Consider the following 24,103-nt stretch of genomic DNA (forward strand, 5'->3'; position numbering starts at 1 on the left):
CCATCATGAGGCAGGATCATTATTGCTATTTTATTACTTCCAGTCTCACATGCTTCCCTTCCCATCTGGAGAGGACTTTAATCCTGTTCCCAAGCTTTTACCGGCAGACTTTGTTGCTGCTAAAGGAGCATGTGCTTGTGACGCTGGTGCCTTGGGGCAATGGGGGAAGAGCAGCACCCAAACAATGGGAATACTGGGGAGCTGGGGTCCTGCTGCTCCCAGGAATGACCCTGGAAGAACTGGACAGCCTGCAAGTGCCACTGCTCTCGGACAGCTCTGGGGCTGCAGGTGGAGGTGGGCTTTTGCTGGGGTATGCAGGTGGAGGTCAGTGATCCTGATAGGATCAAGCAGCCGGGGGTGCTGCTGGTACTGTGGGAGCTGCTGGGCCATGCTAGTACCTGCTGGTGCCACCTGTTTTGGGGTTATCTTGATTTCTCTCCTGGCAACGACAACTCTCCCTTCATGGCCAGGAACCAACACTGGACACAATGGTGAATGGAGAGAGATTTTTTTTGGTGGGGGTGAGGTCCAACATAATCTGTCTGGGAATGGGGACAGCATCTTTCTGGACTGAAATCAATCCCTTGGCATAGAGACATCTGCTACAGGTGCGTGACAGCTGAGAGTGAGGTGGGGGTGATGTGGTGGGGAGCAGGGGTCCCTGGCAGTGGGATGATGAGTTTTAGTCTCTCTTCTTGGAGTTGGTGGCCTGCGAGCGCATCTTCAGCCATGCCACATCCACGTAGAGGTTGCGCTTGAGGATGGTGCTGGCGCAGATGAGGGCTCCTTGCAGGGCTCCCATAAAACCCCCCAGGCACAAATCCTGCCCTGAAAGGAGGGAGCAGCAGATGTGGTCCCCCTGTGAGCAGCCCTCACTCTCCATTTCATCTCAGCCAACCATCAGTGGTGGCTTGGGCATCACCTTCCCCACCTTCCAGCTGCCCCCATACCATCCCTGGGGTCTGAATCCACAACCCCCTCCCTGTCTGACACTTCCTTGTCTCCAGCAGGAAAAGGGCCTCATCCTTCCCCATCATGCATTGGGCAAGGAGACAACCTCCCAGAGCTGGAAGAGCACAGCCCTTTCCTCCTCCCCTTGGGACCATGGAACTCTGCTCTTATAGGTGTTATTCTGTTGTCCCACAGTGGCTCTTCCATTTATTCCATTTCAGGATTGAAGGTTTTCTTCGCCCCCACCCCACTCTTCCAGAGCTGTCCTCATCTGAGGATGTTGGTAGCCCTGTTACCTGTCAGGTAGAGGCTGGGCACAGCTGTCTCTGCCCGGATGGTGGCAATGGCTTCGACCTGCAGGCGGGGGATGCCATGGTCGGTGCCGTAGAACTCCCCGTGGGGACTGGCGATGTAGTGCTGGTTGGTGAGGGGAGTCCCACCTGAGAGGTACTCAATCTGCAGGGGGACAGGGACAGGCTGGTCTGCAGGGGCAGCAGGATGGGGGGGCCATTACAGGAACCTGGGTGTGGGGGGTACAGGCTGGGATGGTTTTCCTCGCAGACCCTGGGGTGGTGGTTCTGGCCAGATTTTGTCCCAAGATTGTTCTGGAGGATCATCTTGGGATGGTCATGCAGGTCTGCCCAGGTTGGATGGGGCTTGGAGCAACCTGGTCTAGTAAAAAAGGTTCCTGCTCATGACGGGGTGGAACTGAATGAGCTTTAGTCTTTTCCAACTCAAACCCTTCCATGACTCCATGGTCATTGGGTAGGTAGAGGGGACCCAGAGAGGAGTTGAAGGTCCCCTGAACCCTGTGTTTCCTCACCCGGCCCTCAATGCGAGGGTAGAGCTTGAAGACAGTCTGCATGATGGCATCCACAAAAGTCTTCTTCAGGTCCTCATAGTCATCCCCCCGCTTGTGGACCTGCTTGTCCTTCCACTCCTCGAACCACTCATACCTGGCAAAGGTGATGATGGCCAGTGTGGATTTACCTGCAGGAAGACAAGGCTGGGGTGTTTGTCCCTCTGCCCACCCTCATCCCACCCTGTCACTGCCCCAAACCCTCCCCATCCAAACTCGGGAGATGTCCCCAGATCTTTGAGGTTCCATGTCCTTCATCCAGGTATCCCAAAGACTGCATTCCATGAGCCCTGTGCTCAGCAGCTTTGATCATGGATAGCGGAGTAGAAACTCCTTGTTTAGGATCACCAAATCCCAGCAAGAGTTTTGAAGGCCCTCACAAGCATTTGTGGCTAGGTGTCAACCTTACCTGGGTGCCTCATTTGCCAGGTGGGGTCCTTGGCTGATGGTGAGGTGACAAAGAGGAAAGGGATGTTGTTGGCAGCTTCTTCTCTGGACGAAGCCAGGTAGCGCTTCATCCTGCATGAGAGGGAAGGGCTGAGCTGGGGTTCAGTGCACACCCTCCCCTCAATCCTCCTTACAGCCAAATCCCCATTTTCTGAGTCACTGCCCAGGAATCTCCTTATGCTCAGTGAAGCACATCCAAGGTGAAGCCAAACCTACATTCCATCCAGGTCGCTCCCTGGGAACATGAAGTAGTTGGTGGGTTCCAGCCCCAACTGTTCCCTCGAGCCATTGAGGCCGACAAAGACAGTGAAACCCCCCTCACCAGGGGTCACCATGCGGAGCTGGGACTGGATTTCTGCAGTGTGGAGGGGAAAAAGGAATTAGTCTGTTCTGGGGGAAATAAGGCTTTTGGGGGATCCTCGGATATAAAGAAATGTTTTCTCCAATCCTGGTCCTTTCCCACCAAACCCTGACCCTTCCCACTCACTTAGCTATCCCCCTTCCACCCAGCTGAAACCCTTCCACCTAACTGTGCCCCTTCCCAAGCACCTCTGTCCCCTTCCACCCAACCATTCCCCATCCCCCCATCCCTGTCCCTTCCAGAAGATTTTCTGGCAATCCAACTTTAAGTGGCCATTCCATCAACTTCCACAAATTTTGGGGCCTGGCACTGTGTTTTTTACAGAATCCTCACACCAAGCCAGGACTTTGCAAACTACAGCCAATTTGGGCCAAGTAATTCAATGCTAATAAAACCCCCGTGAAGAAATGAGTGGCCAGAGCGGTTTTTGAGGGCTGTGGCACAGGAGCAACATGGGCTTTGCCAGTGCTATTTGATAAATCTGCTTTCCAATGCGGCTCAGGATGGGATTAAAGCTGCAACGCCGCCAGAGCTCAGCGCTGACACAGTACCCGGCAGAGCCCGCGCCTCCACCGGCAGCAGCCTCTCATAGGTGTTGAAGATCCCAGCATCTGAAATGATCACGGGAGCAAAGATATCCACTGAATCTTGGCCTTTTTTGACACTCACACCTGGGAGAGAAAATTCAGAAGGAGAAAGAAGAATGAGGTGCTGGTGAGCGGAACCCCACTTTGGGGAGCAGCCCCACGCCCTGTCCCAGGCCAGGGCTCACCACAGGCTCTGCCCTGGGCATCCAGCAGGATCCTCTGCACAGGCGCCTTCCCAAACACATTGCCTCCAGCCTTCCGGATCACGGGAATGGTGTGGAAGGCAATTTCCCCAGCCCCACCTTTGGGATATGAGGCACCGTGGAGGAAGTGGTTCACCAGGATGCTGTGCATGGAGAAGCTGGCCTTGGAAGGGAGCACACCTGGGAAGAGAGGCAGTCAATGTGGGTTTGGGCAAATCATGGGTTTGGAGCTTATCCTAAATATTTTAGGATGAGGAACACCTTGGACATGACACTGAAAGGAAGGTGAGGAACCTGGAGGAATAGGGAGGACATTGGGTGTGGGTGTCCCCATGGCAAAGCCCGTGGTCACCAACCTGACCAAGTCATGGGGAGCTGTGAGCAAAGCCCAGGTGATGGGGTGGAGGGAAAGGGGAAGCTCAGGAACATTCCCTTGTACAGGAAGGATGTCACCCCATGGGGAAGATGAAGAACACAGAGGGAAAGAGATGGAGATGAACAATGGGGACATGTCACCTCCCAGTGACTTGGGGACAAGGATGCTGGCCAAGCATCCAGCACAGCATCCCTGCAAATCTTCCAAAAGGTAAAAAAAAAAAGGGGCTTCTTAGCTTTTTTTCTGTTTCTAAAGGGTTTAACATCATCCCAGGGCCTCCTGGTCACCTACCATAGGTGGGGAAGATGTAGCTGAGGACAGCCCGGAGCTCAGGGTTGGGGGTGAGACCATCCACCACATCCTTGAGGCTACATGAGGCCAGGTGGGAGAAGGAGCAGAGACGTGGGAGCAGCCTGGTGCTGATCAGGAGCCCTGCCAGGAACCGTGGGAGCATCTTCAGGATCCCCAGCAGCACAACCCCACGGCTGGCACTCTGTGGGGAGAGCCAGGGGCTCAGACTCGCCTCAAAGATGCTCCAAAGCATTTCTTCCCCTTAAATTCACTTATAGGCATCCTGAGGAGATGTGGGCAAGGGGAGTACTGGCTGCCTCAAAAAGCTTCCTGCAAAAACCTTCCTTTGAGAAAAGCTTCCCCAAAAAAGCTTCCTCATTGAAACTCCCCCAAAAAGGTCCTCCCAAAAAACTCTCCCAAAAGGCTCCCTAAAACTGTGGTTCTTCAAAATAACTTCATTAAAGAACTCTGCCCCAACTCCTTAAAGAACATCTTCCTTATAGAAATCTCCCCCAAAACACCTGTGATGCTGCATTTTTGAGGCAGAAATTGGCAGTTTCGCATGTGTTTCTCAACACTTTTGGGGTGATGCCATTATTCCCTGTGGGTGCCTGGTATCCGGGTGCTTGGGAGGGTTCCTCCCCTTGTGTGACTCCCCAGATGCAAACTCCCCTCGTTTTATCCCACCCAGATCCGCCTCTACCTTCACCAACTGCTGGAACTCATCAATGGCTGCCGCCTCCCCAGGGAACTGCTCCTTCAGCCTCTGGAAATACTCCCTCTTCCCAGAATGGATGTGGAAGGTCTTGCCAGCACCCTGGGGGTCCCCCAACACCACAGCATCGTAAGTGGCTGGGAGCGGGGCCCACTCCAGCTGCCCATCTGTCAGCTGGTCCACCAGGAACCGCATCAGGGAGCCCTCCTCCATCTGCCCCACATAGTGGATCCCTAAAACAGACATTTCTTCCTTTATTTTCCTCTTTTTTTCCTTTATTTTCACGGGGGTTTTTTTTAATTTTTTTTTTATTTTCCCACCCCAGGACGCACCAAACCCACCTCTTATTTATCCATCCACAACCCATCAGCTCCATGTGAAAGGGAAAGAGAAAATCTGGGATATACCCACCTCCAAACTGGGGTGAATGGCACTGACCATAGTGTTTTTGGCTGGTAATTTTGGCATTTTGTCACACTTTGCTATTCATCTCTGCTGTAAATAATTAATCCCAGAGATTCAGGGACATGCAGAGTCAGACTTTGTTTTGCCACAAGTTTACCAGCAAGATGTGTCCTGAGGTGACATCCCCCATGTGGGAATTACATAGGGGCTGGATATGGGGAATTTGAGGGGTTTGGTATCCTACACCCAGAGGATTTTGGGGTGAAGAGCAGAAAAATGGTTTATCTAACACGAGGTGCTGGGGAGCCCTGGTCCTCACCCCAATGGGTGTGATTCACATTCTGAGGGTATCCCATGCCCCTCCCTTGGACCTGGGGGGAATTTAAGGAATTGTACCAGCGTCAAACTCAAAGCCTTTCTCGGTGAAGGTGTGGCAGCATCCCCCCAGCTTCCCGTGCTGCTCTAGCACCAGCACGCGCCAGCCGGCCTTGGCCAGCAGGGCCGCAGCCCCCAGGCCACCGATGCCGCTGCCCACCACGATGGCATCGAGCTTCTGGGGAACCTTCTCTGCGGAGAACACTGCGGGGAAAGGGGGGGGCACTGAGGGGGCACCCCACAGCACGGGGGTCCCCCGCAACCACGGTGAGCAGGTGGCACCGCGGGGGTGACACTGGGGGGGGACAATGTCACCCCGAGGGGGTAATGCGTTCTGCCGCAGGTGGAGATGCTGTCCTGGGGGGCAATGCCACCCTGGGCTGTTGATGCCACTCCAGGGTTTAATCCTGCCGGGGGGGGTTGATGCCCTCGGGGGTCCCGTACCTGTCTTGACGACGGTCCTGCGCACAGCCTTGTCGGTGACGAGCGGGGCGGGCGGGCGGCGGGTGTCGGTGGCGAAGGGGTTGCGGCTGCCCGGGACCAGCGGGACCTGGAGGAAGAGGAGGAGGACGACAAGGAGAAGGAGAAGGAGGGCGAGGAAGAGTAGCGCATGCAGCCACATGGTGCTGCGCCCTCCGGCTGTGGGAGCCCCGTGCTGCCCCGCGGAGCAGGGAACACCAGCGGGACGTGCGCGGACAGCAGGAACGGTCACAGCGGAGACGGGGGTGGCTCCGGCACTGGGCGGGGCGGGAGAGCGGGGGCGGGCACTGGGAACTTGGAGCCCGGAATGGGACCTGGCACTGCTATAGTGGGAGCTGGCAGTGGCATACTGGAACATGGGACTGGGAAGTGTCATTGGGCATCGGGAGCTGGTCCTGGACGCTGGAGTTGGGACTGTGCAGTGAGAGCTGACTCTGGGCACCACGAACTGGCACTGGCAGCTGGCGGCAGCGGGAGTTGGCACTGGGATGCTGGGAGCTGGGAACTGAAACTGGGCGCTGGCAGCTGGCAGTCGGCGTTGGGACTGGTCGCCCCGGCGCAGATCCCGGAAGCCTCGAATCCCGCTCCGGGCACCGACCCCGTTCCAGCTCCGCCGCTTAGGCCCCGCCCACCGGGCCCCCGCCTAACTGGTCACGCCCATCTGGCCACGCCTCCGCCCCTCGCCCGCCCTTCCGCTCGTGCTGACCCTCCAGCGCCTGCGTCTCCGCGTCGCCAGCAGACGGAGGTGCGGACTACAGCTCCCGGCGTGCAGCGCGGCCGCTCCTGGGCAGTGTGGCGGCTTCGAACTGAGGGAACCTGAAGGGTCCGAGGGGCTGAGCGGGAGCTGGAACGGGCTCCTGAGGGGTTGGAGGGTGTTGAGTGCAGCAGGAGGCTCCTGAGGGTTGGGGGTTCTGAGGGACCAGGGGGACCCCGAGCGGGTTAGGAGATTCCCGAGGTACTGAAGGGGGCCTGGGAAGGGCTCCTGAGGGGTGGGGGTGCTGAGGGCTTCAGGATCGGGGAGCCCTGAGTGGCCCAGGGGGGTTCCTGAAGGTCTGGGGTGGTTCTGAGGGTATCAGTCGCTGGAACACCCCTATTCCCATTACCTGATATTCTCTCCCGCAGGCCATGAGTGGCGCCGGGGGCTCGGAGCGGCCGGAGGAGCGGCAGCGCGTTGTCTCCCCGGCAAGTCACCGCCCGTGCGTGTCCGGTCGGAACCCCCCCAGCCGACACCCGCGGGGCCCCTCACTTCAGGGGTCCCGGCCCCCCACTTCTCATTGCTCCATTTCTACCGTTACAGCCACATAAAATCATCTTGAGGGTACAGACCCCCCTGAAGGGGCCTGAGCCACTTTCCTGCGGGGCACGGGCTGTTCCCTGGGGGAAAAGTTTGGAATTCAGGGTCGGTTGGTGTTTGGGGTCTGTCGCGGGGGGTGACACTGTGTTTCCCCTGTCCCCCTCAGATTCTAGCTCTGGGGCAGGAAGGTGTCCTGCAGGAGCTGCTGCTCGGTGCGGGGCACTCCCCAGACCCTGGTGAGTTTTTCTGGCTTCCCTTGGATCGATTGTGGTGTTTCCTGGTGGGGAAGTCACCTGCAGGGCTCGGAGGGACTCCAGGGATCACGTAGGGGGTGTGTCTCAGTCAAATCTGTCTGGTCCCAGGTTATTCCCCAAATTCACCCGAGATAAACCTTGTGGTGCCCCGGGTGGGTCCGGTTGGGATTTTCCTTGGAAAAGCGGAAATACAGCCCCAGGGTGTACTGAACAATGTTGGGGTAAGGGAGGAAAACCCCCACTCCATGTCTGCTGCCGAGATCTGACTCCTGTACTTCTTCTCTTGGGCAGGGATCAGCAAGGAGCAGCAGCAGGCCCGGGAGGAATGGGAGGCTCTGGAAGAGATCCAGTCAGGTACTGGGACTAACAAGGGCCTGGCAGCTGGAAAGGTCCAGGAAGGGGGAAAGGAGCTGTGTCCTGGGGGGCAGGACGGGTGGGGGAAAAGCTGAGAGCGTTATTTGCAGGGGATGGGCGGGAGGTTCCATTTTCCCGTTGTTCCCCACGAGTTCATTCTCCTGGAATCGGGGATCATTCGGGAGGGGAGTCAGGGCTCAGTGGGGGTCTGACCCACTCCCTGCCTCCCTGCAGGGTTGGGGGGCACCTCAGGAGCATCCCCCCCTCCGATTTCCTTCACTGAGGCACTGCAGCACTTCCAGAGCACGGAGCTCTCCGGGAGCAGGGTACGGCCAGGCTCTGGCTCCTGCTCCTTGCCGGGAGTGTAGGAAGTAGGAGTGGGGGGCACTAGCCTCCTCCCCTGCCTCTGGCTGCGCTCCCTGAGGGGTTTGGGCTGTTTCTCTTGCAGGGGAGGGTCCGGGCTCCGCGGCACCGGGGCATCCTGGCTGCCCTGCTCCACTGCCTCTGCGGGCCTCCCCGCCTCCAGCCACAGCTCCGGGAAGAACAGGAGCTAGTGCTGGCCATGGCACACTGTGAGTGGGCCCGGGGTCCCCTTTGTGCTCTGCTGGATCTTATCCCTGCTCCCTACAGATGCAGTTCCAGGCGGGAGCCCTCTGGTTCCATGGCCCTTCTGCCCCTCAGTCCAGGGGCAAATGGGATGGAAATCACCTGGTCTCTTGCTGTGCAGGGGTCTCACACACATAGAAACCCTGGGCCTGTGGGGTTGCGGACCAAGTGGCCTTTTCTGGCCACCACCGAGGGTGTTTCTAAGGTGCCGAGCTGTGGTTTTTAGGTGCTGTGAGGCCATTTTTGGAGGGTGTGGGTTTGGTTTTGGGCACTGAGGGACATTTTCTGGGCACTGTGGGTTATTTAGGATGTTGAGGGTTTAGTTTGCGGTCTTTTGGGTGCCAAGAAGCAACTTTGGGTGCTGAGGGGTGCTTTTTGAGATACTGGAGGGATTTTTAGGGGGGCATGGGTTTGGCTGCTGAGGGTTTTACGGTGCCAAGAGGCATTTTTAAGTAACAAGGGGTTTTTTTGGAGGATGTGAGGTTTTTTTAGGTGCCAAGGAATGTTTTTGGGGATCAAGGGGTGTTCTTGGGGCACTGAGGGACATTTTTTAAACCCCAAGAGTGTTTTCAGCCAACTGGGTGTTGGCTCCCTCCCTGCAGGCGCCCTGGATGACTCAGTGCAGGTGCACATGCGGATCCTGCAGACCATCTACCAGCAGCTGACACGCTCCAGGCTGGGCTGCCCGCGCTATGGAGCACACTGGGAAGAGCTGGGCTTCCAGGGTAGGAGATCCACAGGCCCATTCTCAAAATCCATTCAAATTTCCCCTGGAGCAGCTCTGTTCTATCCCAGCCCCCTCAGCCACTCCCTGTGCTCCAGACAGCAGCTCCACTGGCCTCCCTTGGGCATGCTTCAGCACCTCAATATCCTTTTTGGACCCCCAGACTGATCCTAGATTTTGATCACCCCTATCTTCCCACTCCTCTCCATATCCCTACAGAATTCCTAAGGGCACTCTCAATCCCTTTATCCTATAGAAAAATTAAGCCAAACTGGCCCCAGTACAACATCTGGACTGCTTGACTGGGTCATCCCAGTACCATGTTTCTAAAAAAGCTGGTAATTCCTGGAAAAGTATGGGAATAGGACAGGTGGAGTGGAGCAGGGACTGGTTAATGCCCAGATGAGTGAGGTGATGGCCCCATTAGGGAAATTGCTTGAAAGCTTTCCCTCAGGAAAGGGAATCCCCAGGATTCCTGGACTCGAAGTTGCAGTGACAGGGAATAAACAGCCCATGGAAGTGGGAAGGTGAAAGGCAGTGACTCTATGCTGTCTCTCACCTTCCCAGGTGCAGATCCCGGGACTGACCTACGTGGCACGGGAATGCTGGGGCTGATGCAGATCCTGTTCTTTGTCCTGGATTCCCGGATGCTGCCACTGGCACAGGAGATTTTCCAACTCTCCCAGCATGAAACCCAGGCATGACCTTCCCCGTCCTTCCTGCCAGGGGTTTCCCCTGGAATTCCCAATGCTCTGGGAAAGGGAAGAACAAAAACCTTCTCTTCTGAGTTTTTTTTTTTTTTTTTTTGGGATGCTGAACCACATTGTGCTTGTGAGGGGAAGAAGGTGGTGCCCCAAAAGCTCTGATCCAGGCTGGAGCTGAACTCAAAGTGCTGTATTTATGCTGGGAATGGGATTTTATAGATTGATACTGGCTTGGAGTGGGATAAACAGGCTGGAGAGCTGAGCAACAGGAAAATGGGAGTAAGTGGAGCCTGTCTTCCTTAATTCCACATTTTAGTCCAGATTTAAGCATGGGTACAAGATGGGCTCAACCCTCAGCATCCATCCAAGCCTGGATCTGTAGAGCTGTTACCCCAATGCATGGATCCCATGGATCCATCCCATGGATTTGTGGATGCATGGATGCAGTGTCAAAGGGACAGAGGTCCCAGAGGCAAGGAGAGTTTTCCAGCTGAGCTTCCATAATACTGGAATTCTGGTTGTTTTCCAGAATTTTCCCTTCTGCGTCATGTCTGTGAACATCACCCGGATCGTCATCCAGGCGCTGCAGGAGGAGCAGCTCTCCCGGTGAGGGGGGTTGGTTTTGGAGTCTCCAGCTGCATCCTGGGTCCTTGCCCTTCCCAGAAGGTGGCTGAACCCTCTCCGGTTGTAATAATAATCAGACACTACTCTGTTCCTCTGTTTCTTCATGCAGAAAAGCAAATTCGTTATTCACATAACTCCTCTTATAGTTTTCACAGACCTCATGTGTAACTCCAATTGGCTAGTAGTTTTCTTGCTAATCAGTTCATTGGTTAAAAAGTGCTTATGTGTGTACATGTTAAGACTCTTTCCATCTACAAGTGTTTACATATTTCCTTAGTGAATTCTGGTGGGTCAGATGTATTGTTTATGCAGGTAAATTATGCAGACTTATTTTTCTCTCCAAGAATAGGTTTCTGTATTAACAGACTTTTCACTCCCAAGATCGTTTTGCATGGGAACTTGCAAGCTATTGCTAGCCTATTTAGAGTAGCAGGGCCTAAACTGTATTTTTAAAAGACTTTTTTTTATATCTTTACTTGTCTGCAACACTCTGCCCCTTTGCAGGGAGTGCAACCGGCGGCAGCAGGTGATCGGGGTCCTGAACGACCTGTACGCCGCTGCCTTCCTGCAACTCTCCTGCCTCTGGAAGCAGCAGCACGGCACCATCACCAACGCTGGCTTCTTCCTCAAGGGTTTGTCTTCCTGGGTTTTCCTTCCTCAGCTTTCCCTGGGGAGACAGCCTCAGGACAACAACCTCAAAACACCCCCTGCTGTGTTCTCAGCACATCTCAGCCCAATGACAAGGACTGTAATACCCAAGACATCCAAACATTCCCAGTGTGGTCTGAGGTTTTTCCAAATTTTTTCCATGATTTTTCCCTATCCCAGTGGTTCAGGGGGTGTTCCTCCCATTTTCCACCCCAGAGGGATGCTGTGATGGGGTGGGCTCAAGGAGCATGGGGACATTCCCTGCTTCCCAGGCTCACAGGGAGCCATGCTCAACCCCTGTGCATGAATTACTTATTGCAGAGAGGATTGCTGTCAGTGGGACTAATGTATCCCTCAAAAATCCAGATCTAGCTGGCACTGCTGGGCTCCAGCTTTGCCCCATCTTCCCTGCATTCCAATCTCAGGGTGCTCAGGCTGGCACTGAGCTTCCTGTGCTCTCTCATCCCAAGGAAGGCACAAGCATGCCCTCTCCCACGGGACAGTGTTGGGACACTGGATGTATTGGACCCTTGACAGCATCCAGGCCCTGTTCCCCTCAACCTTTTCCCCCTCTGACCCTTCCAGAACTGGAATCATCCACCAAAAAGAAGCCAAGGCAGCTGCTGAAATCCCTGGAAGCTTACCTGAGCTGTGGCCTTCGGCCTCCCTCCCCTCATTCCTCACAGATCCACTTCACCAGCATTAGTGACCCTGGGGTGGAGCTGGAGGGAGATTCCCAAGTGATCTGACACAGAATGGGATGCTACATAGGGAATTCTGCTGGTGGATCAGCCCTTGGAGACACACTGGTGTTCCCCCTGGTTTGGGGCTTGGGAAGGGCCAGGAGAGGTCACAGAGCCAGCATTTTGCCTGCTCCAGGTGGAACTATCTAGAAGCAAAGGAGGAAGAGGTGGTGGAGCAGGGGCTTCCATGAGCCACCCAGCATGGTGCTGAGATAGTTCCTCTCTCCATCCCAAATTCACAGTCCTCGGGTGGAGCTGGAAGGTGGTGCTGGGTTTCTGGATGCTATCCTGGCCTCAGCAGTGCTGGAATGGGTAACCCCCTGCTTTGGGCTGGGACAGACTCCCTAGGGTCCCTATGGGATCTTTGCATTAAAAAAAAAAGTTATTAAAGTGGGGGAGATGAGGGATCTGGTAGAAAAGAGTGTTTTGGATTTGCCACTGGACTCTTACCTGGGGGAAGGAAAGGTGAACTGGGGGTACCCAGAGTCCACTTTGGGGTGAAAAAGATGCTGTGGAGGAGAGAAAGGAGGCTTGAGAGTTCTGAGGAGGAGGGGAAGGGTTATTCCCTCTGGGAGCAGCTCAGAGCCAGTGCTTGGGAATGTACCCATGCCCCTAAAAATGGGGAAGAGCAGCCCCCAAAACCCAAATCTGGAGAGAAATGAGGGGTTTGGAGGAGAGAAATATGAGCTGACGGGGGAATCGGGGGTTTGTGGCTCTAGCCAACCTGAGAGGGTGATGATTCCTGGGGGCTGGGAATGCTCCTGGGTGGAAAAAAAATAAATACACGGAAAAAAAAGAGCCTGGAGTTGGGGTTTGTTCTCCTGGTCTTGAATTATTGTGGAAATTGAAGGGGGAAGTCCTTTTCAGGTATTTTGGGGGAACAAAGATGGGGGGTGGGGATGGAGGTGGTGGGGCGGGGGGGAGGCAGGGGGATGGGGAAGTGCAGGTGGGATACAGGAACTACTTTGGATGGGGGAGGAGGTGGAGCGCCCCTCCTCAGGTGAAAAGGGGCCCTTCTGGTGTTTCCAGGCCGCTGCAGCTCCCTGGGTTCGGGACCGTGGGGGGAGACAGAGCTGTGGATGGCCTGGGGCTGCTGGCGGGGCGGGCTGCTGGCGGCTTGGGCCGGGGATCAGTTCCGCCGGGGCGGGTTCCGGCCGGGCTGCCCGAGGGCGGAGCGGGGCCGGACCGGAGCGCGGGATCTGCGGTGAGCAGGGCCGCGGGCAGTGAGTGCCGGAGCTCCGCAGGGGCTGGTGGGGCTGGGACCCCCGGACCGAGGGGTTGTGGGGCCTGTGCGGGGTGTGTTACTGCCCTCAAACCCTGTAGGGGATGTGGGGTGTGAGGGGTCAGGGCGGGGTGTGTTACTGCCCTCAAACCCTGTAGGGGATGTGGGGTGTGAGGGGTCAGGGCGGGGTGTGTTACTGCCCTCAAACCCTGTAGGGGATGTGGGGTGTGAGGGGTCAGGGCGGGGTGTGTTACTGCCCTCAAACCCTGTAGGGGATGTGGGGTGTGAGGGGTCAGGGCGGGGTGTGTTACTGCCCTCAAACCCTGTAGGGGATGTGGGGTGTGAGGGGTCAGGGCGGGGTGTGTTACTGCCCTCAAACCCTGTAGGGGATGTGGGGTGTGAGGGGTCAGGGCGGGGTGTGTTACTGCCCTCAAACCCTGTAGGGGATGTGGGGTGTGAGGGGTCAGGGCGGGGTGTGTTACTCCCCCAGATTTCCTGTAGGGCCTGTGGGGTGTTAGCCTCCCCAATTCCATAGGTGCTGTGGGGCGTTACTTTTCTTCCCCAGGTCTTTTCTTCCCCAGGTCACTCCAGGCTCTGTAGGGCACATGTGGGGTCCCTTTCCCAGCCCCTGTTCTGTGTGTCCCAAACCTCCTGAAATCCTCCTTTCTACCTGTTTGTGTCTCCAGGATTTTTTTTCCCAGGATCCTCGAGCACCAGTGCCTCCCCATTTTGGGGGTGTCCTCCCAGCCATGACACTCCCCAAGGTATGTGACACCACAGGGGCCCTCTGTGCCACCAGCCTGCTCCTCATGAATTCCCCCCCCCCCCCAAATCATACTGGGGTCTCCTCACTTTCCCCCTTCTTTTCTTCTCTCACAGCTACGTTTTAAACCAAATTTGGTTATTTTTCCCCTTCTTTTTTTAGGAAATAAAATTGGTTAACCTCATCCCTCAGAAAGGGAGAGGGGGATCCTAACTTGTGAGTCAAGGAATTGGAATCCCAATGTTCCAGAGTATCCCCTGACTCTTCAGGTTGGGGTGTAAAGGGCTGATGAGGGATCTGGGGTCTCCCCAGATCCCAGTGAGCCCCCTCAGGCCCATATTTCCCAGCTGATCCCACTGGATCTGGGTCAATCCTGTTTAATCTGTGTCTGTGAGGAAGAGAAAACCCAGTGCCCGGTCCTGCCAGGGTCCTGATCCCTCAGAACCAGGTTGATTCCCCTGCATCCAGATTGATCCAGGTCCACACAGTCACCAAAATGTGTCACCAGCTAGTCCCAGCTAAAATTTCTTTATTCCTTGCCGTTATTGAAACCCCCCCTCCGCATGACAAGCACGTTTTTGGGTGTATCTGCCCACATTTGACATTCCAGATGCCCCTCCCCATTTTTCTTTCCCTCTTCAGATTCAAACATGGATTAGCCATTCGGGCCCAAAGATGGAAGTTTTCATCCCATTCCTGGGAAAATACCATCATCCGGTTTCAGGGCGCTGCTGCCAGACCTGCACCCCCAGGAGCTGGGTAGGAGAGTTGGGGATCCCGGGAAGCCGAGGATCCACACCTGCAGGAATTGATCCCATTTTTTCTGCCAGGATGGATTCTATCCCGAGGATCTTGCTGCTCTCGGGTTCTGCGATGTCAGCCATGTGACAGAGACAGATACACGGTGAGGATGGATGAGCTCTGTGCAGAAGACACCTAGAAAACCACTTTACACCCAACATTTCACCAAAATGCATGTGGGAATCCTTCTCCATCCTCGCTGTTCCTCATTATGGCAAACCAAGCTCATAAATCAGGTTTGGGAGGCTGGAAGTGGCGTCTCTGAGGGCTTGGACTGTGCTTGTCATGGAATTGAGTATTTGGGGCCATGCTTTTATTTGTTTGAGCAAAAACTGGAATCTTGGTGGGAAGAGGTGGAGGTGGAGGGTTGTTCTCCTCTCTAGCTCACAGGGAAAAGGGAGAATAGTCACTTCCCCCAGAAGGAGAAATACCAGGAAAGGCAAAATTGTGGTTATCCCCCTTCTTCCTCTGGGCAGGAATTGCCACAGAGCCATTTCCAGATATTTTTGTTTTTGAGGTGCCAGATTTCTCCCCTTTAGGGAGAAATCCCTGGATTATCCATTTTTTGCTTTTTTTCTTCCCAGATTAGATCATTATCCTCCATTCAGTTCCAAGTGTTCCCAGCTTCAGCTTTGAAATGCTTGGAAGACTCCATTGGGATAATGGGGAATGCAGTTCCCCTGTCCCACTCCAGGCCTTCCTGCATGCTCCAGGATATCACAAAGCTCCCTCCCATCCAGCCCTCAGTGCAGATTTGGGGGTAGATTGGGAAATTTCCGTGATTTGGGAATCCCAGGTTTGAATCAGGTTTCTTTCTGCTGGGCAGCCTGAAGCATCAATCCACCGATGCCTCAACATTTCCAGCTGTGAAGTGGGGAGAAATGTCCTGAATCTGGCGAAGAGGCAGTCTGGGGGGCTCTGATCCTGCTGGAAAAGCTCCTTTTCCAGGATGTCACTGTATGTCCCCTCCAGGTTCCGGGGCTGGCTGGTCCAGAGGGTCTGTGGATTTCTTGCAGCCTGGGAATGGAAAATTCCAGCAGAGACCCCCGGAGAGCTTCTGGTGCAGATCTGCAGCAGCAGGAGGTGGGTGGGAGCAGCTAGGGCCATCCCAGGACCACCCTCACCCAGGAGGGGCCAGCTCCCGATCATGGGGATCCTGTTTGGTCCTTGGATCACAGGTCGGTGTGATCTTGGTATCCCCCCAAGGCTCTCTGGACCCCAACACATGGATTCTGGAGTGCTCCCCTCTGCCATTCTCTCCCCAGGGTGCAGGATGCTGCCTCCAGCCTGGACCCTGCGTCTGGAGGGGATGAGGGATCCCCGCAGCGCTGGAAGGAGAAGATCTGCCGGATCCTGGGGGAAATCCAGGGTCCGCTCTCCTCTCTGCTGCTCAGGTCACGGATCTTTTGGGGAGATACTATGGGATTCTCTGGGGGATGGATACAGATCCTTTTGGAGATACTCTGGGATTTTGGGAGGATGCACGTGGATCCCTTGGGTGGTTTTCTGGGATCCTTTTGGGGGATGTGCTGGCATACTTCGGGGAATATTTTGGGATCCTTTGGGAGCTGCACATGGATCCCTTGTCTGCCTGCCCTTGGGGTCCTCTGTAGCTCCTGGGGCCATTGCCCCAATTCCTTCTGATGAGCTGGAGTGGGAAAATTCAAACCCCACAGGAGGGAGGGAAGCAGAGAAAATTTTCCCTTCCCCATCTCATCACTGACCCACTGAACCACTGGGAATCCGGGGCTTCATTGCTTGTCTGATCCAGTGGGAATAAAGAGTACTTTTGAGCCATTAAAGGGAAAGTATTCCCCTGGGAATTGGAGATCCCAAGGCAGGACAGGAAGATGGAGGGAATACAGGATTCCCAATGGCAGCTCTGGTTGCCAACGGAAAGAAGAATGTCTCATTACATGCAACCTTTTACATATGATAAAAGTGGGAATTTTGAGCAGGGATGGGTTGGGGAAACTGAGGCAAGGAGGGTTTGGGGAAGCCCCATGCATGGCAGAGTTCCTCATTCCCAGTTTTCCTGCAGGCTGTGCCACTGGCTGCTCCCCAAGCTCCTGACCCGTCTGTTCCTGAGCGTTCAGCTGCACCGGGGGCAGCTGGAGATGGTGCGGCGAGCTGCCAGGACGGTACGGAGCCTGGCCGGGCACTCCTAGCCCCTGGAAGGCTGAGAACTTACCCCAGGATCCCTTGCTTGCAGCCCGAGGTGCCACTGGTGTTTCTGTGCAGCCACCAGTCCCAGGTGGATGGGCTACTCCTGTCCTTCGTCCTCCTGTCTCAGGGGATCGGACTGCCCAGGGTGGCAGTGGGTGCCTGGACCAGCCCTTTCCTCCGGTAAGGAAGCGCTGTGGGATGTTCCCAGAAGATCCAGGGGGATGCAGTGATTGCCCACAGTGTCCTTCTCTTGCTAGATCCCTGCTCCAGCGCCTGGGAGGGATTTTCCTGCCTTCATGGAGTGAGCTAGATGAGGGGCTCCCAGGGGCTGTACTGGATGCGGTAGGTGCAGTTTGGGCTGAAAAATCCCTATGGAGTGCTCAGGAAGTGCTGGCAGCTCTCAGTGTTCCCAGTCTTTCCCCAGTATGTCCAGGAGGTGCTGCGGAGCCGCCAGCCCCTCGTCCTGTTCCTGGAGGAGCCTCTGGGTTCTCTGCACCTGGCAGACCCTGCCCGACGCTGGCTGCTCTGCGTGCTTCGGGCACTGCGGGATGGAGCTGTGGCTGATGTCCTCATCATCCCAGTGGGAATTGCCTATGACGTGGCTCCTGGCAGAATGGAGCAGGATGGAGCGGTGAGAGGGATTTTGGGGGGGTCACTGGTTGTCCCCCAAATCACTGGGACTGTCCCTGGCAATCATTATTCCCCAAAATCTCTAGGAAGCAATGTTCCCCTAAATCTCTGGGAAGATCCCTAGGGAGAGGCATTGCCCCAGATTTCTGGGAGCATCCCTGGGGAGTGGCATCCCCCCAAATCTGCCAAGAATCCTTCAATGCTGTCTCTTGGCAGCCCCATCAGCCGCTTGGGATCAGCACATGTCTCCAGGCAGCATTCCAGGCTGTGCGCCAGCACCGTGGATGTGCCCAGGTGGATTTTTCTCAGCCCTTCTCCTTACAGGTATGGCAGCTGGGGATCCCCCTGGATCTATCCCAGCACTGGGAGACTCTTCCTGGGATGTTGGTGGGGTTTGATGTGTCTGGGAACATCGAGTGAATCCATCCTGGGGAGATCTGTGGTCCTCCCAGCCCTGGGGATCCAGGAATCAAGTGAACTCGTAGTGCAGAGGGGTGTGAGCATCCACAGGCTCCTTCATCCTCATTCCCAGGAATTTGTGGACAACAACCTCGTCAGGCCACTCCTCACAGGGAATCGTCCAGAGCAGTTGCTGCTTCCCACCATCCTGGGCAGGGGGTGAGGAGCCAAGCCCCAGGCAGTGTTTCCCCTTGGATCTCTGCTCCTGGCTTCTCTCTCCTCACCCCTCTCATCCTGACTTCCCAGCCCACTGGATGTTGGGAATGTGGGGACTTTGAGTCCCAGTTTGGGGACTGAAGAGGAGATTTTGGTGACGGCGCTGGGGCTGCACGCACTGAGTGGTGAGGGAGGTCCCTGCATCCCTTGGGATGGCATTCCATGTGTGGGAATGGGGTGGAAGTTAATCCCCCAGGATAACAAGTCCCTCTCTCCCACTGCAGATTCCAGCGCCTGCTCTGCCATCATGCCTGTGGGAATCACTGCGGCGCTGCTGCTCCACAGGCATCGGGAGGTGGGATAAATTTTCCATCTTTCCCTTCCCTCAGAACAGCATTCCCAGCAGGATTCCACCCTCCCCATAAGGCCCAGTGGGAATCACCCTTCTTTCCCTTGTAGCAGCATTCCTATAATAATCACCCTCCTTTAACAGGAAGTAGTAGTCCTAATGGGAATCACCTCTTCTTAGAGCAGCATTCCCAGGGGGAATCCCCCTCTTCCCCTCAGAGCAGCACTCCCAGCAGAATCTCCCTCTGTTCCCCCAGGTTGTGCTGCTGCCCCAGCTGATGTGGGACTTCTCAGAGCTGCTGGAGCAGCTCCTGCTGCGGGGCCGGTCCGTGGGGTTCTCGGGGCAGCTGCGGGCACTAGTGGGGCACAGCTTGCGGCAGCTGCAGCCCTCCCTGGCCCCGCACCTGCTGGGGCCCCCCAGGGCTGCTCTAGGGCCCCCTGAGGCCTTGGCCCGGGCACGGCTGGCACAGCTGGCAGGGGGTGTCCGGCACCACCTGGCTGGGGAGGCCGTGGGTGGTGAGTGTGGACATAAGGGAGTGGGAATGGGGTGACACTACTGGTACCAGGGAGCAGGGCTGCTGTGGCAATCGGTGACACCAGGGCTTAGAGGCACTGGGGGAATCGGTGACACCAGAAATGGGTGATGGCTGGAGTTTGGAGAACACCAGGGGTATTGTTTATACTGTGGTGGTTGATGACATTGGGATTTGGGACACCAGGGATCAGTAATGCCAGGGAGATCAGTGATACTGGGAGATTCAGTGTCACCAGGACAGTAGCACTGAAGAAACTGGGGAGGCAGGGGATTATTGTCAGTGGGGAATGGGGACTGGGGATGGTAGAGGTGAGGGACAGTGGGGGAGTTGGGGACACTGGGGATTGAGGATGCTGGAGTATTGGGTGACTCTAGGACTGGTGACATCCCTGTCCCATCAGCCTGTGCCATTCGTGCCCTGCTGCTGGAGGTGCTGCCAGTCCTGGGGCCCCCCTCCAGCCTCACCAGGATCATGCTGAGCCGGGAGGAGCTGCTCCACAAGATCCTGGAGCTGCTGCAGCTGCTGCCCTTAACCCTGCTGGGGCTCCAGGTGGGGACATGGAGGTTGCCTGTCTTCCCCAACCCTGCTGGAGCTCCAGGTGGGGACATGGAGGTGGCCTGCCTTCCCCAATACTGCTGGGGCTCCAGCTGGGGACATGGAGGTGGCCTGCCTTCCCCAACACTGCTGGGGCTCCAGATGGGGACAGGGGGGTGGCCTGTCACCCCTTTCCTGTATCCCCAGCCCTGCCAGCCTCGTGACTGCCACAGCCTGGACATCCTGGACAAACTCATCCTTGGGGGGCTGCTGGAGGAGGAGGAGGTGGGTCACATCTCAAGACCTCTCCTGGACCACAGGGACAGGGTGGCTTCGAGGTGAGGTGACAGCCTGTTGTCCCCATAGCTGGAGAGTGAGCACTGGTGTTGTGATGTGGCACCCCGGCGATTGTGGGGACATTCCCTGGGATCCTTCTCTGATGACAGTGACAGCGACAGCAACCATGGGGTCCCCAAGCAGTGCTACAAGGTATTGGGGGGTTCCCCCACTGCCCCCCAGGCTGAAGGGAGGGTGGTCTCCCCCAAATCTGGCCGTGTATCCCCCACAGCTCAGCGAGCCCCAGGGATTCCCTGGCTTCCTTCTCTTCCTTTGCCGCCTCCTGAGCCCCATCCTGCAGACCTACAGCCGGGCTGTGGAGTTCCTGGACCGACCCCCCTGGCCTCACCCTGGTAGGACCAACCCAAAGTGGGGAACCCCCTGGGACTCCCTGGGGCCACTGAGGCAGGGCTGCAGCCTCCAGGAGGTGGGAGCTGATGCCCCTCCCCATTGCAGAGGCAGGCTTTGTGGAGGCACTGCTGGAATTTCTGGCCGAGGATGAGGATGGTGAGTCAAGGTTGAGGGGGAGGGGTCTTGCTTTTAGGGGTCAGTCACCCCCAAGCCAGGCTAAGAGTTCTTAAGAGGTGGCAGCTGGGGGTTCCCTCGGGATCTCTCTCCCCACAGGGTATCCCGACAGAAGTCTGGCCCTGAGCTCCCTGCATAGTTTCAAGGACATGGGGGTAAGCACAGCTCCCCCAGCCCCGCATGTTTTGCTACCCCCTCTCTCCCCTCCTGACCTTCCTGTGCCTCCCCAGGTGCTGGAGGAGCTGCAGACGCCCACCGGACCCCTCCTGCAGCTCTCCCAGCCTTTCCAGTCTGCTTCCAGCCGGGAGAAGCTGAGAGCCTTTATCCACCAGTTCACCCAGCTGTAGCCCCGCTGACGCATTAACAGGGCACAATGACCAAATGGCTCGTGGATTTATTGACCCCTGTGAGGGGGAGGTGGGATTTGAGGTGTCTCTCCACTATCAGACCACCCGGTTGCAGATGGTGCCCAGCTCCTCAATCTCACACTGCACCTCATCACCACGCTGCAAGGGGTGACATGGTGGCTTCTGTCCCCAGTGGGGTCCACCACATCCCCACTCACACCCCAGTGCCACCTGAGCCCCCATTTCCCCTCACCTTAAGGAAAACAGGCGGTTTCCGAAAGACCCCCACTCCCGCAGGGGTCCCTGTCAGGAGGATGTCTCCAGGGACCAGTGTCACAAACCTGGGGACACATGAGGTGTCAGCCACGGCCCCCTGGACTTTGAGGGTCCCCAGCTCCCCCATTCCTACCGGGAGACCCAGGCGACGAGGGCGGGCACCCCAAAGATGAGGTGGCAGGTGTTGCTGTCCTGCATACGGTGCCCATTGACACTGCAGCGAATCCACAGGTTGTGGATATCTGTGGGAGGTGTCATGAGGGGGCATGGCCACCCTGGTAGTGCCACTGGGACCCCAACCTTGGGGAAAAACATGGGAGAATGGGGAACATGGGGCTGTGGGGAACATGGGCACCAGTGGCAGCTGAGAAGGAGTCACCATCCCATCCCTGTCTTGTTCTCATCCCATGTCCTGTCCCCAACCCATAACTGTCTCACCTGCCAGGGCCTCCCTGGTGACAATGGCTGGCCCCAGGGGACAGAAGGTGTCAAACGTTTTGCCCAGCAGCCACTGCCGCCCGTTGCGCCGCATCTGCCAGTCCCGGGCGCTCACATCGTTGGCCACCGTGAAGCCCAGCACGTGTTCCAGTGCCACTGCCTCCTGGGGACAGCAGGGACCTGCTTACAGAGGGACACTCCCACACACCCCCCCCCCCCCCACCCAAGGTGGACCGAGGGTACCTCAATGTGTCGCCCTCTTTTCCCGATGATGGCAGCCAACTCCACCTCCCAGTCCAGCTCCTGTGGGGACAGAAGAGGGGCTGGGACGGCCATTCCTTTGGGGGCTGCAGGGGTGGGTACCAGGCTACCCACGCTGGTGTCCTGGGGGTGCACAATGTCATCATAGGGCCCGGTGATGGCACTGGGGAACTTGCTGAAGATGAGGGGTTCCTTGGGGACCTTCACAGCCTGCTCCTTGCAATGGTCATGGTAGTTGAGTCCCACACAGATCACCTTCTCAGGGTCCCCCACAGGTGCCAGCAGCCGCGCAGTCACCCGGGGCACCCGGTGCTGTCCTGACTCCAGTGCTCTGTGGGAACATCCACCCTTGGGGTCACCCACATTTTGGTGCACCCGTTTCTCAGGGGACACACTTTTGGGGAGTCATTCAGAAGGGTCAGCTATGGTTAGGGGCTCTCCTTTTGGGGATGTCCACAGTTGAGAGGACCCACTTGGGGTCAGCCACTCTTGGCAGTCACACATCATTGGGGGTCACCCACGATTTGGAGTCCTCACCTTTTTGGGGGACCAACTGCTGGGGGGTAACACACTTTGGGGTCATCCAAAGCAGCATGCAGATTTGGATGGCCACTCCTGTGGGGATCCATGAGGATACCCTCCCTTTTGGAGTTCCCTCTTCTTTTCAGAGGACCCACTGCTGGAGTGGAGCCGGCTATTGCAGCACCTACCTTTGGGTATCACGCACCTTTGAAGTTCACCCATCTTTGGGACCCATCCTTTGCCTTACCCACCTCTGGGCGAGCGCCAGCCCACGGGGGCCGATCTCCAGGAACTCCCGCATCGATCGGGGCAGCTCCGGCTCCGCCGCGCTCAGATCCACCAGGTCCCCCCCGGGCGCCTCCTCCAGCCCGAGCCGGGGACCCCCGCCCGCGGCCCCCCGGAACCGCACCAGCCGCAGCGCCCCGCGCATCTCCTGCGGAACCGCGGCTCGGGATCCTGCCGGAGGGGGGCTCGGGGCAGCGGATGAATCCCGGCACCCGAGGGATCCCTCCCCTTGATCCCACCTGGCCCCAACCCCGGGGGATCCCACCCAACCCCAGGGCTCGAGGGCCGCTCCCCCAACCCCACACGGCCACGATCCCCAGAATCCCCCCAGTGCCAGGGGATGCCCTCCTGATCCCGCACCGCTCCGATTCCCGAGGACATGACCACTCCGATACCGCTCAGCCCAATCCTAGGGATTCCCCTGATCCTGCACAAACCCAGACTCGGAGGATTCCCCCCCATTTCTTGCCCACTCAGTCCGAGCCTAAGGAATTCCCCGGTTCCATGGGATTCTCCACCGACCCCACATTCCCCCCACCCCGAGTTCCGCACAGTCCCGATCCCGCACCACTCCGACCCCAGGGATCCCCACATTTATCCCACACAGCCCCGATCCCCAGAATGCCCCCGATCCAAGGACTATCCCCCCAGTCCCACAGAGCCCCGATCCAGGGGGTTCTCCCGGTTCCCGGGGTTCATCCCATCCCGGGGTCCCGAAGGTCTCACACACCGTTGTTACCCCGCTTCGCTAGGGGGCGCTGCAGGCCCCGGCACCACCACGTCACGTGTCACGTCACGTGCTGCCCCACCAGCCTGAAGGTCTCCGCTCCGAGACTCTGCCCCCTTTTGGCCGTCCAATGGGAGCGAGAAGGGGCGGGGGCAAACAGCCAAAGAGAGTGAAAGAGGGGATAGGGCTGAGCCGCGTGGCCGCGGGACCGGGAATTAGAGACGGAACGGGACCGGAAACGAGAATAGGAACGGGATCGGGAGTGGGAATGAGAGAGGGACTGCGACCGGGAACGGGACCGGGAATGAGAGAGGCACGGGAATTGCGACTGATAGCCGGACGAGGATAGGCACTGGATGACGTACGGAGAATAGGACTAGGAGCGGGATAGGGGTTGGGAATCGGGGAGGGGACTGGGACCCAGGGACAGAGAGCAGGACAGGCACCCGGACACGGGGCGTCTCTCACATCCCTCGTGACTCCATTTCACCCCTTAAATCGTCACTAGTTGGTTTATTTATAAAAATCGCCCCCCATCTCCACGCTGCTGGGGGATGGGGTGCTGTGGCTTCATGCAACCCCTGACTGTTGGGGGGAGGAGGGGGTGTTTTTTTGGTTGGTGGTTGGGGATTCCATTTCATGGCTGCAATATGGAGATTCCCACCCAGAAGGCCCCCAGATCCTGGGTGGGGGTCCCGTGTCTGAGGATCCTCAGGTCCCAGGCAGATCCTGTGTCCCAGGGCTCCCACCCTGTGTCAGGTCCTCGCATC

At 57.1% G+C, this 24,103-nt stretch overlaps 4 protein-coding genes across 12 annotated transcripts; 2 read left to right on the forward strand and 2 right to left on the reverse strand.

Annotated features, from left to right (window-relative positions):
• Window positions 1–595: 595 nt before the first annotated feature.
• RETSAT (retinol saturase) lies at window positions 596–6,192 on the reverse strand. The gene is made up of 11 exons (XM_062510493.1): window positions 6,015–6,192; window positions 5,592–5,774; window positions 4,779–5,023; window positions 4,076–4,277; window positions 3,391–3,588; window positions 3,170–3,289; window positions 2,474–2,612; window positions 2,220–2,329; window positions 1,775–1,941; window positions 1,248–1,407; window positions 596–828 (listed from the first exon to the last, which is right to left on the reverse strand). The coding sequence occupies exons 1-11, from the start codon at window positions 6,190–6,192 to the stop codon at window positions 683–685; spliced, it is 1,848 nt and encodes a 615-aa protein (XP_062366477.1). The 3' UTR covers window positions 596–682.
• A 559-nt stretch (window positions 6,193–6,751) lies between these two features.
• On the forward strand, window positions 6,752–12,784 carry ELMOD3 (ELMO domain containing 3). 5 transcript variants are annotated; one of them, XM_062510509.1, is made up of 11 exons: window positions 6,752–6,795; window positions 7,173–7,232; window positions 7,511–7,580; window positions 7,890–7,952; window positions 8,187–8,278; window positions 8,401–8,524; window positions 9,161–9,283; window positions 9,850–9,980; window positions 10,516–10,592; window positions 11,115–11,242; window positions 11,844–12,784. In XM_062510509.1, exons 2-11 carry the CDS (start codon window positions 7,176–7,178, stop codon window positions 12,005–12,007), a joined length of 1,029 nt encoding a protein of 342 aa, XP_062366493.1. In that variant the 5' UTR covers window positions 6,752–6,795; window positions 7,173–7,175; the 3' UTR covers window positions 12,008–12,784. The 5 variants fall into 5 exon arrangements, with proteins under 5 accessions (XP_062366493.1, XP_062366494.1, XP_062366496.1 ...); XM_062510510.1 differs by lacking the exon at window positions 6,752–6,795 and adding an exon at window positions 6,834–6,873; XM_062510512.1 differs by lacking the exons at window positions 6,752–6,795; window positions 9,850–9,980 and having other exon boundaries at window positions 6,999–7,232; window positions 10,516–10,652.
• A 433-nt stretch (window positions 12,785–13,217) lies between these two features.
• On the forward strand, window positions 13,218–20,847 carry LOC134054621 (glycerol-3-phosphate acyltransferase 2, mitochondrial-like). Of its 2 annotated transcripts, XM_062510484.1 has the most exons (22): window positions 13,218–13,297; window positions 13,910–13,987; window positions 14,629–14,745; window positions 14,817–14,890; window positions 15,760–15,870; window positions 16,053–16,181; window positions 16,829–16,928; window positions 17,000–17,133; window positions 17,211–17,295; window positions 17,378–17,584; window positions 17,800–17,907; window positions 18,116–18,201; window positions 18,289–18,383; window positions 18,483–18,553; window positions 18,804–19,062; window positions 19,483–19,631; window positions 19,824–19,901; window positions 19,983–20,105; window positions 20,185–20,305; window positions 20,409–20,459; window positions 20,577–20,632; window positions 20,708–20,847. In XM_062510484.1, exons 2-22 carry the CDS (start codon window positions 13,973–13,975, stop codon window positions 20,822–20,824), a joined length of 2,286 nt encoding a protein of 761 aa, XP_062366468.1. In that variant the 5' UTR covers window positions 13,218–13,297; window positions 13,910–13,972; the 3' UTR covers window positions 20,825–20,847. The 2 variants fall into 2 exon arrangements, with proteins under 2 accessions (XP_062366468.1, XP_062366469.1); XM_062510485.1 differs by lacking the exon at window positions 13,218–13,297 and having other exon boundaries at window positions 13,871–13,987.
• A 5-nt stretch (window positions 20,848–20,852) lies between these two features.
• Window positions 20,853–23,373, reverse strand: LOC134054636 (fumarylacetoacetate hydrolase domain-containing protein 2-like). 4 transcript variants are annotated; one of them, XM_062510516.1, is made up of 8 exons: window positions 23,337–23,373; window positions 22,573–22,754; window positions 21,914–22,130; window positions 21,782–21,841; window positions 21,539–21,701; window positions 21,234–21,342; window positions 21,078–21,165; window positions 20,853–20,983 (listed from the first exon to the last, which is right to left on the reverse strand). In XM_062510516.1, the coding sequence occupies exons 2-8, from the start codon at window positions 22,749–22,751 to the stop codon at window positions 20,921–20,923; spliced, it is 879 nt and encodes a 292-aa protein (XP_062366500.1). In that variant the 5' UTR covers window positions 22,752–22,754; window positions 23,337–23,373; the 3' UTR covers window positions 20,853–20,920. The 4 variants fall into 4 exon arrangements, with proteins under 4 accessions (XP_062366500.1, XP_062366501.1, XP_062366498.1 ...); XM_062510517.1 differs by having other exon boundaries at window positions 21,234–21,400; XM_062510514.1 differs by having other exon boundaries at window positions 21,078–21,400.
• Window positions 23,374–24,103: the final 730 nt, after the last annotated feature.

The sequence above is a fragment of the Cinclus cinclus genome, chromosome 29, assembly GCF_963662255.1.
Source record: "Cinclus cinclus chromosome 29, bCinCin1.1, whole genome shotgun sequence".
In the NCBI taxonomy this organism is placed as follows: Eukaryota; Metazoa; Chordata; class Aves; order Passeriformes; family Cinclidae; genus Cinclus; species Cinclus cinclus.

Excerpts from the sequence above, each read along its gene's own strand:
- RETSAT (XM_062510493.1), bottom strand. The coding sequence starts at position 6,192 with ATGTGGCTGCATGCGCTACTCTTCCTCGCCCTCCTTCTCCTTCTCCTT. Across the intron at positions 4,278-4,778 it reads AGTTCCAGCAGTTGGTGAAG|AGTGCCAGCCGTGGGGTTGT; the intron begins GTAGAGGCGGAT and ends CTCTCCCCACAG. Across the intron at positions 3,290-3,390 it reads TGCCCAGGGCAGAGCCTGTG|GTGTGAGTGTCAAAAAAGGC; the intron begins GTGAGCCCTGGC and ends TTTCTCTCCCAG.
- LOC134054636 (XM_062510514.1), bottom strand. The coding sequence starts at position 22,751 with ATGCGCGGGGCGCTGCGGCTGGTGCGGTTCCGGGGGGCCGCGGGCGGG. Across the intron at positions 22,131-22,572 it reads GGGCTGGCGCTCGCCCAGAG|AGCACTGGAGTCAGGACAGC; the intron begins GTGGGTAAGGCA and ends ATGTTCCCACAG. Across the intron at positions 20,984-21,077 it reads AACCGCCTGTTTTCCTTAAG|CGTGGTGATGAGGTGCAGTG; the intron begins GTGAGGGGAAAT and ends CACCCCTTGCAG.
- LOC134054621 (XM_062510484.1), top strand. Across the intron at positions 20,106-20,184 it reads TCCCCAAGCAGTGCTACAAG|CTCAGCGAGCCCCAGGGATT; the intron begins GTATTGGGGGGT and ends TATCCCCCACAG. Across the intron at positions 20,633-20,707 it reads ATAGTTTCAAGGACATGGGG|GTGCTGGAGGAGCTGCAGAC; the intron begins GTAAGCACAGCT and ends GTGCCTCCCCAG.
- ELMOD3 (XM_062510509.1), top strand. The coding sequence starts at position 7,176 with ATGAGTGGCGCCGGGGGCTCGGAGCGGCCGGAGGAGCGGCAGCGCGTT. Across the intron at positions 8,279-8,400 it reads CGGAGCTCTCCGGGAGCAGG|GGGAGGGTCCGGGCTCCGCG; the intron begins GTACGGCCAGGC and ends TTTCTCTTGCAG. Across the intron at positions 9,284-9,849 it reads GGAAGAGCTGGGCTTCCAGG|GTGCAGATCCCGGGACTGAC; the intron begins GTAGGAGATCCA and ends TCACCTTCCCAG.